Source organism: Phalangium opilio, unplaced genomic scaffold (assembly GCF_054372755.1).
Source record: "Phalangium opilio isolate 3A_F unplaced genomic scaffold, DU_Popi_V2 ptg000217l_1, whole genome shotgun sequence".
NCBI lineage: Eukaryota > Metazoa > Arthropoda > Arachnida > Opiliones > Phalangiidae > Phalangium > Phalangium opilio.
The window spans coordinates 11,922,411-11,935,396 of NW_028324218.1; the positions used below are offsets into that span (position 1 = coordinate 11,922,411).

General features: G+C 37.1%; 1 protein-coding gene across 6 annotated transcripts; it reads right to left on the reverse strand.

Annotated features, from left to right (window-relative positions):
* Positions 1–243: 243 nt before the first annotated feature.
* On the reverse strand, positions 244–1,865 carry LOC149616326 (uncharacterized). Of its 6 annotated transcripts, none has more exons than XR_016375809.1 (4): positions 1,207–1,865; positions 910–1,096; positions 754–837; positions 244–678 (listed from the first exon to the last, which is right to left on the reverse strand). XR_016375809.1 is itself a non-coding variant. In XM_089856359.1 (2 exons), the coding sequence occupies exons 1-2, from the start codon at positions 1,814–1,816 to the stop codon at positions 1,092–1,094; spliced, it is 615 nt and encodes a 204-aa protein (XP_089712485.1). In that variant the 5' UTR covers positions 1,817–1,865; the 3' UTR covers positions 244–1,091. The 6 variants fall into 6 exon arrangements, 1 of the variants encoding a protein (XP_089712485.1); XR_016375811.1 differs by having other exon boundaries at positions 754–775; positions 866–1,096; XR_016375808.1 differs by having other exon boundaries at positions 244–837.
* Positions 1,866–12,986: the final 11,121 nt, after the last annotated feature.

Consider the following 12,986-nt stretch of genomic DNA (forward strand, 5'->3'; position numbering starts at 1 on the left):
GTAGCGCCATTTTATTTGTATGAGAACTAGCTTTTATTTTTAAGATTCGCAATCGCCACTACATGACCCGCCACCACGCGGTAGTGAGGGGAACTGTCGAAAAGGGGGTTGTTGATTTTGGGCCTTGGACTATAAAGATTGTTAGTTGTTAATGATAGTAGAACTGTTGAATATAATTAAACCATTTGAGTTAATTATGCCGAAAATAAGTTAAAAATTTTAATTACAGAAATAAAATACTAATTACAATCAGTAAATCAATTTATTTATTTTTAGCTTTTGCCAAAAAGGTCATTTTAACTAAGCGAGGGAGTAAATGCGTAAAATATACAAATTTTAGTTTTTCAATTAAATTTGAGATAAATTTAAGATCTGCATGTACAACAATATTTAAAAAATAATTACTTTTTTTGCTGTAAACAACAAAATGAGTCTGATTTAAGTTTAAAACTGCCATTCCTAATTGAACTTGGCCATAATATTTGTGATTTTTTTTTAAATCGTAGCCTTTCTCAGTTTTTACTAGAAAACTAATTTTTTTCATTTCTACCAGTTCTGCGGATGAAACATTTTCTGCTTCAACAGGGCATTTTACTTCAAGCAAGATTGAAGGTTTTTGATTTTCAAAAATTACACCGTCAGGGCTAAAAGCTAACCAGGGAGCTGATGCATTTATCACTGTTCCGAATGATTTCAAATCATGCCCATAAACTTCTTTATACCGCTTGGTAGCCAGTTTTTCAGTTTTCTTACCATATTCTGTGTTTTTATTTCCCTTAAAATTATATGATTTTAAATGCTTTTCTATTTTCATTTTCCAAGCACCTTCAGTTCTCTCTACGTAAGTGAATAGAGCATAGCATACTGATCCTGTTATTCGTCTTTTACGTTCCCAAAGCCAGGTCTTACTTTCTTCGTCATCACCTTGAAGTGCCGTTTCTTTACAAAGCTCTATGGCTCGCTCTTTAGTTACTCTAACGTGAGCATTAAACCAATCTCTACACTTCTCATCCAATCTAGCTAGTTCTAAGTTCCATAGTTGCGATGTTAAATATTGGTTTTCAGTCGTTGAATGAGCAATCAAGACATCTTCACTCTGTGAAACATTTAAAACTCTATTCAGAGCTTCAGCTTGGTTTGTATTTTTAGTTAAAATGTCGGAACAAGGGAAGTCCAAGGAAAGGTTTGAAATATTCCGAGCTCTACCTTTTTTGTGGAGAGCGAGAGCAGACTTTGGGGCGCTGGCCAACAGTTTCTTTTGTATAAGAGTGTTTATCTCCTCCGTAGGTTTCTTATGCACTGCTTCTATCTTTTTAAAATGGCAAAAATGTTCAACTGGTATGGGCTTATACATATTCTTGCCAGAGTCTTTTAGTTTTCCCCATTGTTGTTTCATATCTGTACAACTGAGATCCTCAAGGGAAGAAACTCCTTCTCGGTTCAATAGTATGAGTAACGCAATGCAATGTTTACATTTAGAACTTAAACCAGCCTTACATGTACAGGATATTTCAAAGTTTGAATCTTCCTTTAATTTGCAAGATAACTGATGTGGCTGAGCACACTGTAAATCACTAGACTTCAAACATAGACCCACTATACTTAAGCCTTTGTCGTCTCGACTCTGAATACCACAGCATATGATATGTTTATTTTTAAACACTTCTTCTCCTTCTACTAAACAGCGTTTGTGGTCTCCATTTTTGAATTCGACATAGGATAAAATTGAAAAAAGCGATACATAATACTTATCCAAACTTAAAACCTGTTCGCTCGTATCCATTTCGGTATCACTAACCCCCTTTTCAGCCGCCATTTTGTGGAGTCGACGCGCCCCCTATATTCGGTGGCGATTGCGAATAGAGGGAGTGTTTTTTTCAATTTCATTCGGTACGACCCTACCAAACCGCTGAGGATGCTGGGAGGACTACGGTAACGTAGGTGGGGATACAGAGACAACGCTATAGGTATGGGGGTTACCACTCCATTCCTCTTTCCTTCAAGATTACACTGGTGTCAATTCTAGCGACCATCTAGCAACTGGCGGACCAATACACAATAATACGCCATCCTACTAATAGACCATATTCCGTATTGTCGTCGGAAGCATCTTTAAGGTCAGTTTGCAGAAAAATGAGACAACGGGTTGCCGTCAGGATATCATAAAAAATGGTCCTATGGTAAAACCACAACGGAGAATTTTGTAGACCTAACACGTTAACTAACTAATAATAATAAGTACCTATTATATGGTTCCCCACAATTCCTCCCCAGACATTGTATCCCTCCGAATCTGGGGTTTATTTCCACGAAGACAACCAACCAACAATGTTTTTTATTCAGACCTATATTAGCATGACGATGAAACGTTGCTTCGTTCGAAAACCAGATTGTATACAGTTAGTTCGGTTCTTCAATACGTTCTGGAAGAAAAACGCGAGGATAAATTCATTTCAAATTATCACCGTCATGCAGTAACTGGTGCGAAATCCGTTTTAAGGGGCGATAGTGATGCCAATATTGAGAAATGAGTGACTGTTATACGATCAAATAGACGTATTCACACTGCATGAGCAGTTACAATGTTTGGCGGCATGAGTTTTACGCTTCTATGGAGTTAACATGTAAACTTAACTACGATGGACGTGTGGGAGAACTTTTTGTTATTTAATATTAAAATAAAATGCCTAGTAGGTACCAAGAATTAATTTACTATAAGAATGCCTAAGTCGCTAGATTTTACGCTTCTACTCTTACGCCGGTGTTAGTGGACAAGTAAGCCCCACCCCTTTCATGTTCGTCATTGCTCTGCGCTTTCCTATTGGATCCCGTGGAGATAGGTCATACAGACGCGATTGACGTATTCCGAATAGAGAAAAAAAACATCGAGCAAAGTAAACGGAAAATGGAGGCTGCCAGCGGTGCTGAAACGGTTAGGGAATGGTTTTAAATTGCCATTAGGAAGTTACTTAAAGGTTTTGAACCTAACTTAATGAATTTTGAATAATTTGTCTCTACGTGAAAATCGTTCGTTCTATAATTGTTTCTAAATCGAATCAAGTGTACTATACTTATAATTTCGAGAGTTCCAAAAACCAAACTAAGGCTTAACGAAAAAGTAAAAGAGATAGCTGGTGAAAATATAGAGTAAGATAAAATATTAAGTCCCGCCTTGGTTTCCAGCCTCCCCCCACCGATGAGGGGGGATTGTCGACTATCACGCGCGCACCGGACGCCTTTTTAGGTCTTCTTATAGTAAATTCCTTCTTGCTAGTACTTAAAACCAAGAAAGTACAATTAAAATCATGTTTAGAAATGTAGTTTTTAAGTCTTAGTGGAAACGGTGCATTGATATTAGTAGGCTAAGACTCACTAAGCCTCGGCGACGGTATGGTATTGGTATCATCGCTTCATCGGCGATGTGACGATGTCCGCCGAGTGCCGACGATGCCGTGTCGGCGTGCCGAAAGGGCTACTTATAAAATGCTCGTAAGCCTTGGCGCCCAATTTGGGGTGTAGAATTTCAATAACCACCTTAATCTTACATCTATCAATTGAATTCGATAAAATTTCGTAGGAAGTTCAATTAAAACATTTGCAACCAGTAATACAACACTGTTTTATGAAAATAAACTCAAACGCGTAACAAATAACGCAAAAGCAATGGTTACAAAAATACGACTGGCAACAAACATTCTTTCTGCGCATGCTCATCTCTCGAGAATTTTACACCCTTTTTACCCTCGCTCTACCGGTGAAAAGTTCTATTCAGACGCAGCACCTCGACTACTTGTTCGTGAGTTCCAACAGAACAAGTGCCGCCTTAGATTCCTGCCGTCCGTCTCTTTCAGCACGCAATTGGTGTTTACGTTTTCTGAACCATAGCCCCCAGGATCACGCGACTCGCGGACGCAGGCTGCTCGCGCTATAGAAGCCCGCCCAATGGGCCCAAAAACGCGTATCAAGCATTTTAAGCCGAAAATCAGCTTTTAACATGGTCGTCTATGGGAGGAACACCCTTTTTTGGCCCTAATTTGGCAAATAATGGCTCAAATCTCTTGAAATTTTAATCGGATGTGTAAAATAAGGTTTGTGATTTTTGTGCAAAATTTCAAAAGATTATATCGTGTAGTTGTTTTGTAAAAAAAATTAAAACTTAGCCGAAAATCAAAGCCGTCAGCTTTTAACATGGCCGTCTATGGGGGGAACTAAGTTTTTTGGCCCTAATTTGGCAAATACTGGCTCAAATCTCTTGAAATTTTAATGAGATGTGTAAAATAAGGTTTGTGATTTTTGTGCAAAGTTTCAAAAGATTATATCTAGTAGTTTTTTGTAAAAAAATTAAAACTTAGCCGAAAATCAAAGCCGTCAACTTTTAACATCGGGACCAGGTTTTTTGCCCCTAATTTTGAAAATACTGACTCAAATTTCTTGAAATTTAATGAGAGGTGTACTAAAGGAATATTAATGACCGAGCAAAGTTTCAAAGCTCTAAAACCAATAGTTTTTTCCCTGAAATTCAATAAAGCTTTGTTTGTACATGAGCACGACCATTATTCATTTTAAATTTCCCGGTAAGGTTTCGGCACGAAACTATTGGTTTTAGAGCTTTAAAACTTTGCCCGATCATTAAAAATCCTTCAGTACACCTCTCATTAAAATTTCAAGAAATTTGAGCCAGTATTTGCCAAATTAGGGCGAAAAAATGGTGTTCTTTCCATAGACGGCCATGTTAAAAGCTGACGGCTTTGATTTTTGGCTAAGTTTTAATTTTTTTACAAAAAAACTACAAGATGTAATCTTTTGAAACTTTGCACAAAAATCACAAACCTTATTTTACACATCTCATTAAAATTTCAAGAGATTTGAACCAGTATTTGCCAAATTAGGGCCAAAAAACTTAGTTCCCCCCATAGACGGTCATGTTAAAAGCTGACGGCTTTGATTTTCGGCTAAGTTTTAATTTTTTTTTACAAAAAAACTACACGATATAATCTTTTGAAATTTTGCACAAAAATCACAAACCTTATTTTACACATCCGATTAAAATTTCAAGAGATTTGAGCCATTATTTGCCAAATTAGGGCCAAAAAAGGTCGTTCCTCCCATAGACGACCATGTTAAAAGCTGACGGCTTTGATTTTTCCAGCAAAATCCCCGATACACGCTTTAACATAGGAAAATAATTCTTTGGGCGGGCTTCTATAGCGCGAGCAGCCTGCGTCCGCGAGTCGCGTGATCCAGGGGGCTATGTCTGAACGAACCACCAGTCGTAAAGTTTGACAAGCACGTTTGGTGGACTTTGGACAATGTTCGGGTGAATCTGATGTACATGCAGCAAATGCATCTTCGCGTGAACTGATTCCACTGCGAACAATTAGTTTAGTCATTAACTTACAGCACAATAATAATTTAATTTACAATGAGCAACCAATTCTTCAACGTTAGGCAATACGTTGCAATTTATGTAGATTAAAGGAATCTATTAAATTGCGTACCAATTTTTCATGTTATCATTCTTGCAACACCAAATAGTAGAAAAAATACTATTTTGAAGAGAATAAAACTATACCATAGGAGCTAATTGGTACAGTAGCCATCCTGTATATGCTATATATATATTATTATTAATGCGGTTACGTTAAAACGAATGTAATCACTTTCATGGCGAATGTAACATAATATTTAAAATTCTCAATAATCATCTCAGTTTAAGGCCCTAAACATCAGAAGATGAGGGTTTACCTTGAAGAAAGAAAATATATTATCGACTATTTAACAGCCAGGTATTATTTGAATTTAACTATAGGACCGTTAAAATTATAAAAATTGTTTATAAATTAATTATATGTACCGTAACAAATATTTCAATAAGGAATTTACTTTGTATATGTGGAACATGCTCGTTCAAGGGTTTTTATAGAGATTTTCGATTCGTAGTAAGTACTCTTAACAATAATATGTTAGTTTTCGAGAGGTTTTGGTTTGCACGAAGTTTCTCTTCAAAATTAGGTTTCTAATTTTAATTTTTGTGCAAAAATAATCTCGAGAGATTGTAGTCGTATCTCACATACGTTGGAGAATACAAAGTTTGAGAATATTCATTTAGGAAAAGGGTGAATTTGCAAATAAGTTAATTCTTAATACAACTGAGGCATGCCGAATATTACTTGTGAGGGATTATGCCAACCTCTCGGACAAAGTGAGTTTGAAAATTACCGAATGTAAGCTTCATTATTGCCTCTCCGATTGAGAGATTTAGAATATTGTATTTCATGAGGCGGCGATTGGCTAGGGTTAGGAGAAACGTCTTTCCTCCCAATGGCGGGGCGTCCACCAAAGTTTCCTCAATAGCCCCTTCCAAAAAGTTTTGAAAAAATGTTCTTAGTCTGAGTCAGTTCAGTTCTTCCTACAAACAGGGAGTAGTTTCCCCGCATAGCCTAGTTCACAACCTAGATATGACGTTTTTAGCTCCAAGTGCGCATGCGAGAAGAACTTAAACAACAAGATGCACAAGGAGGTCAAACTTTTTGAAAGGGGCTATTGCTGTGATTCGAAACCCTTACAACAAAAACCACTGGTTTTTCCCAACGATAAATTATCTGTGAAAAATTTTTAACAAACATTTTTAAAGGAATGATTATGCATATATTTATATTTCCCCTACCCATAAGTGTAATTCCTCTAACTTAACGCGAGCGAGACCTTGTTTGTTGTAAAAACTGTTGTCAGGTTAAATAAAAAATTCTATCTATATATTTGATTATACAACAAGCTGGTCCAGCAACCAGAACATTTTGCACACCCAATCAATTTATAGGACAATTATTTCTTTAAACCAATTCGACATTTCAATCTCCCGCGAAACACGCAAATGTACGTCACTTCCTCTTTCATTGCATAATTTTATTTCAGCATAAATAACACTAAGGCAGTAAATTAATTACCTACGATAAATTAATTTATTACTTTAAAATTAGAATTTTATTCATTATAAAACTAAGCTTTTCCTGAAGGTTTTGAACCGTTTAATTGAAATTATTTAAACTATTAGTGATGATCAATTGGCCAATATCGTAAATTAACCGATGTCAATACCAATTTATTTAAAATCAATGAAACGAAAATATCAATATCAAACAATTACCCACTGGAAAAGATATCAAGCTATTATTTAATTTAAATTTCTCAGGTTAAGTTTCAAAAGATGATGAATTTTATTATTTTCTGACACCAAAATTGGCAGCTTCTTTGCATAATTCCCGAAGTTTTTCTATTCCAAAATAGAAATGTTAACGTTTTGTGATATTAAAGGAGAAATATAAATATAATTTTCGTTTCTATTGAACTAGTTTCTATAAAGGAACTTTAATCAAATGGCCATTTGTATGAGTACACTTACCGATAATGGATTTTAGTAATCTAGACAATTACTACGTCTTTTAATTAATATTTTATAAATACTACCTGAATATTTTTTTAAATATGAAAGATTATATTTTTATTTTAGATTAATGAGTTAAAAAAATTGGTATCCGTGTTTCAGTTAAGCTTTGATATTGACATCGGTTAATTTACGATATCGGCTAACGATCCTAGTCTGTTTATAACATTAAATCGGAACTTCAAGTGTCACTAGACAGTATATAACTTCAAAATCGAGAGTTAGGAACTTTAAAACAATCTCAACAGGATATCCGTGGTTAAACTTATCATTATATGTGATATTGTAATAAGATAATGTGACGAAGCGGCTCACTGAACGTTGGGCAATGGCCTCAGAGTTTTGCTTGCAATGGTCAAGCTAAAATTCCTCACTAAACGCAATCTTCTAAGGAGCTATTAGTAAAATAATATATTACGAACAAAAATGGTCTCACTTAGACCACAAAAATTATACTTAAATGTCCTAAAATTTTAATGAGAGGTGTATCTAAGAAGGAGATTGACATCCGTTAATTTACAATATCGGCTCGGCTAATGATGCTAATCTGTTTATAAAATTATATCGGAACTTCAAGTAGTAAATAAACAACACTTGAGCTATTAGTATAAGAATATATTACGAACAAAAATGGTCTCACTTAGATCACAAAAATTATACTTAGCTTAAAAAATTAATATTTAAATCAAAGTAGAAAATTCAGTTAAGCAAAGGCTTAGAGCTGCCGACTGAAAATATTAGCTTCCCGCGTACATTACTATAGACTCCCGTCTCCCGATAAAGCTGAGGCGCCCCTAATAGCGCGCGGTTCTTCACAGCTGCAATCTCCACTCAGTATCATCTTAAGCTTAAAATACGAGGTTACCTACGTGCATAATATCGAATCGCCGTGATAGCGAGGCGCCTAGGCGAACTTCGCGAGCCCCGAACATCGCTCGAAAGAGTCGAAAAGCGAACAACCTCGTCCGAGGGATCAGCCACTGGCGTATTCCCCCGGTATTACCTCTTTGGAAGTTTTAATGCCGTAAATTCGGGCGATATGCCTTTAATCCGTTCTAATATTGAAATAAAAACTGTAAAAAGTAATCCCGAGTGTATTTCCGCGTTAAATGGCGTTATACGCTTCCCATCTTACACCCTCAGAAAGACTTTATTACAGAGTGGCTTCTCCCTCGTCAAATTTTCCGTATAGAGTAATATTTTGCAAACGCCATCTAGATGTCGTGTGCAAAATAAAAACGAGTTTTGCTTCGCAGTCCATAAAAAACTGTATTTATACACAATCCTTGGCGACACTTTTTCAAACCCACAAAGGGCCAGTAATTAGAAATTATTAGTATTATTAATTATTATTATTATTAATTATTATTATTATTATTAATAATAATCTGGATAAGATTGTGGAGAAGCTGGAAAACGTGGAGAAAATCTACTCTAAATTCGAAGATAAGATCAACAAACTCGTGAAACGCATTGATTCCCTAGAAGAGGATAATGCTAATTTGCGGCGGGAATTAAAGACCAACAGACCACTGGTTCCTGGAACACATTTCCCTGACCTACCTCGACCACATTTACAAGGTTCAACTGCTGGATTGAATGCTAACGCTTCGCCTTGGTCACATGGAACATTTGCCTCACTTGCTGGAGGGTTACCACCTGTAATGGCTCAACACTCTGGATCTGGCCAGCCTGTGGGCAACTCCATTCGCCATGGCCCAAGCCAGGTTGCACGAGCGCAGAAACCAGCAAAAACTGGAACGGCGGTAAACTCACGGCTGAAGACTGCGGAACGCCCACCACGGGTCAATAAGAGTGCCCGTAAAGCACTTTTTGTCAGCCGCCTAGACAAGGACTTACTCTCCACTGACCTTAAAGAAGCCCTGGCGGAAGAATCGGGTATCAATTCAGCTCTATGTATCCGACTAAAGCCCAAACATCCGGGGGCGAATCATTCATCATTTTATGTCTCTTGCACGGATGCTAGCGAATTTGATAAATTATCTGATTTATCAATCTGGCCATTAGACTGCATCATTACTGACTTTCATGGTGAACCACGGGACGCTCATAAACACGCATCGGAGTTCTGTACTACCACCGAAGACGATGATCACCAACCATCATTACTGTACCAACTAACACCTAATGAAACAAATCTCTATAGCCTATCAAAATGTTCGTGGTCTCCGTACCAAATCAAAAGAGTTTTTAAATAATATTATAGCTCAGGATTTAGACGTCATCTGCTTAACAGAGACGTGGTTAAATAACACTACTTTCACGGGTGACTATTTTCCTTCTACTTACCAGGTTTTTCGGGCCGATCGCCCTGATCCATTATTTAAAAATGTCCGGGGAGGAGGGACTTTGATCGCCATTAAGAAATCGTTGTCGCATTGCAGACGTCAAGACTTTGAAGGAACTCCAGAATGTGTGTTTCTGGAAATTAATCTTGACAATTCGCGCTCAATTATGTTGGGAAATTGTTACTTTCGCCCATCTAATGATGATTTACAATATAAAAACTATAAGGATTGCTTACTTACGGCTACCCTGAATACTGATTGCGACATTCTGCTACTCGGCGATTTCAATCTTCCAGGGATTAACTGGGAGATCTTTGGCGATCACGGTTGCACCTCCCCTGTTAAACATAAAGCAGCCCACGTCTTTGAAATATGCTATAGCTTAAATTTACACCAAATCAATAAGTGTCCAGAAAACAAAAATTTACTAGATTTATGCCTTACAAATATAAACGGTATAGAAACTATTGATCTTGAAGATCCTTTCGTCAGGATTGACCCTTATCACCCGCCCTTTTGCCTGAAACATACCGATACCTTTCGCACTACTTTACCATCTATCAGCCCCGTCTTTAATTATAGGAAAGGCGATTATTTTAGACTTTATAATTCGCTGTACAATACGGATTGGACACCAATTCTGGGATCTGATGATGTTGAATCTTGCGTTAAGTATATAACGGACCGTATACGCTCTGCCATGTCCACGTGTATACCGCGTCGACCTGGTGGAGGAAGATTTCCCCACTGGTACTCAGTAGAACTACAACGGGCAATAAAAAATAAAAAATACCTTTATGGGAAAAAGCTTCGCACTGGGTTATTGCAGGATGCTATCGCATTTCGTAAGAGCAGGGCCATTGTCAAGCGTTTGGTAGCTCGTGACAGAAAATCTTTAACAGAACAGGTTTGCGAAAACGCATTAGCCCACCCTAAACAATTCTGGCGTTTTGTCAATGGAAACCTTAAGGACTTTAGCTCTACTATTACGCTCAATATAGACAAACGGCTCGTTTCTGAACCGTATAAACTGGCTGAATGCTTTAAAGACCTATTTTCAGGGGTTTCCGTAGACAACACTGACCGGAACGAGACCTATTCCCTTGACTCGCATGACATTGCTGCTCATAGTTACTTAAACCAGATTATAACCCAGTCTGACATCTTTTGGGCCATAAAACCCCTGCCAAACAAGTTTTCGACGGGGGTTGATGGTATTCCCGCGTTCATTATCAAGGGATGTGCGGATGTCCTTTTACCCCTACTGGAACATATCTTTAATCTGTCAATACAGCAGCATTGCTTCCCTAGCCTTTGGAAAACAGCTGTAGTGGTGCCCATTTTCAAGAATGGATCATCCACAGATCCCAAGAATTACCGCCCAATTTCACTTTTAAGCGTCTTGGCTAAGATTTTTGACATGATTATGCATAAATTTATGCGGGATTGGTTCGAGTTCTTTCCCAACGAATGCCAGCATGGCTTTTCAACGGGAAAGAGCGTTGACACCAATCACGCTTCCTTTATGGATATGGTGGCTCCTGCGGTCATAAATAGAGGGCAGGTCGATGCAGTTTATCTGGATTTGGCGAAAGCCTTTGATAGGGTTTCCCATCGGTTCTTAAGGGACAAGCTAAAAGCTCTGGGTATGGGTGGCAATCTTTTATCCTGGGTAGTAGACTACTTGAGCACTCGGGTCAATGTCATAAAATGCAACGGTGAACTAACAAATGTGATATATCCTGTCCAATGTGGCGTTCCTCAAGGGTCATCATTGGGCCCACTTTTATTCAATGTTTACATTTTTGATTTGCAATTTGCCGTACATCATTCCAAGCTTTTCCAATTCGCCGATGATAATAAAATATGCAAGAGTATAAATTGTAAATCTGATAGTGCACTATTGCAACAGGACCTTGATTCGTTAGCCCTTTGGTGCTCTAAGAATAACTTGCCAATAAATCCAGTCAAATCAGTCCATGTGACCTACACGAGACGCATTTGCCGAAAAGTGATCACGAATTACGTCATCGATTCTAACAAAATACCTCGAAAAGATCTTATTAAAGATCTGGGCGTACAGTTTGACCACAGACTTTATTTTTATGAACATATTCACTTGTGTGTAAACCGTTGCCGGCGAACACTCGCGGTTTCATACAAGTTAACCAAGAAATTGAATTCTCTTTCGCATTTTCGGCTTCTATTTCTAAGTCTGGTCAGATCGCGACTAACATTTGGCTGGATTGCTTGGGGGGGTTGTAGCGCCTACCTTCTCGCTAAAATAGAGGGTGTTCAAAAAAAATTTGTAGAGTATTGTTTTCGAAATTATCTTAAAAATTTAGAATATAACTATGAAGGTATCCTTAATCACCTTGGACTCCCTACTATAAAAAGTGTCTGTTTACTCGCTGATTTCAAATTAATTTTCAAATTGTTACATAATTTAATGCCAATACCCTCTCTGCTAGAAAAATTAAATTTTAATGTTCCTCGACTTTTAAGAATCAACCCTGATACATTCTATGTTAAAGGCTCAAGCCTAATCCCTATTAACAGGATGCAAAGGTCCTGCAATCTTTTGAAAGAAAAGTTAGACATATTCTCTGTCAATTTTGCACAAATACATAATTATAAATGCAACTGTTAATTTTCGAGTTCATCGTCTTGTATATATGTAATATTTCTGTTATTATGCTATGATGTTATCACTAAGTGTATATTCTCGTGAATCTTTGTATGATTCTTTTTATACACATTAAACACCTTTTCAATTCAATTCAATATTAGTAGTATTGCAATTGGAATTTAGGTTTAATCGATATGAGAAATTTGGTTTTAATTGCGTAGTTCAAACATTTGTGATCACAATTTGATTGAAATGTTGAAATTGATCGCGAGATTTGAATTCAAATGTAGCGAGTGAGATAGCGCGTGGTTTAAAAACATTTTTTAAACCTTTACAAAAAGGTCAACTTAACTTTACACTACGAGAAATGAGATACTATATCTTTACAGCCTTTGCTAAGTTAAGTTGTTAAAAAAAGTGTACCCCCTTGGTCGCGAAACCTTGGCCTCGTAAAATTTATCCACCTCGTAATGTTAAAGGAATAGCGACCGTGTTTTAAAATTATCTGAAATCTAAAGAAAACCTTACTTTTTTGAGCGTTTAAACTCTTCTGATTCCAAAAGTATGCTTGATCAATATTTAAATATGAGGGAAAACACTTCGA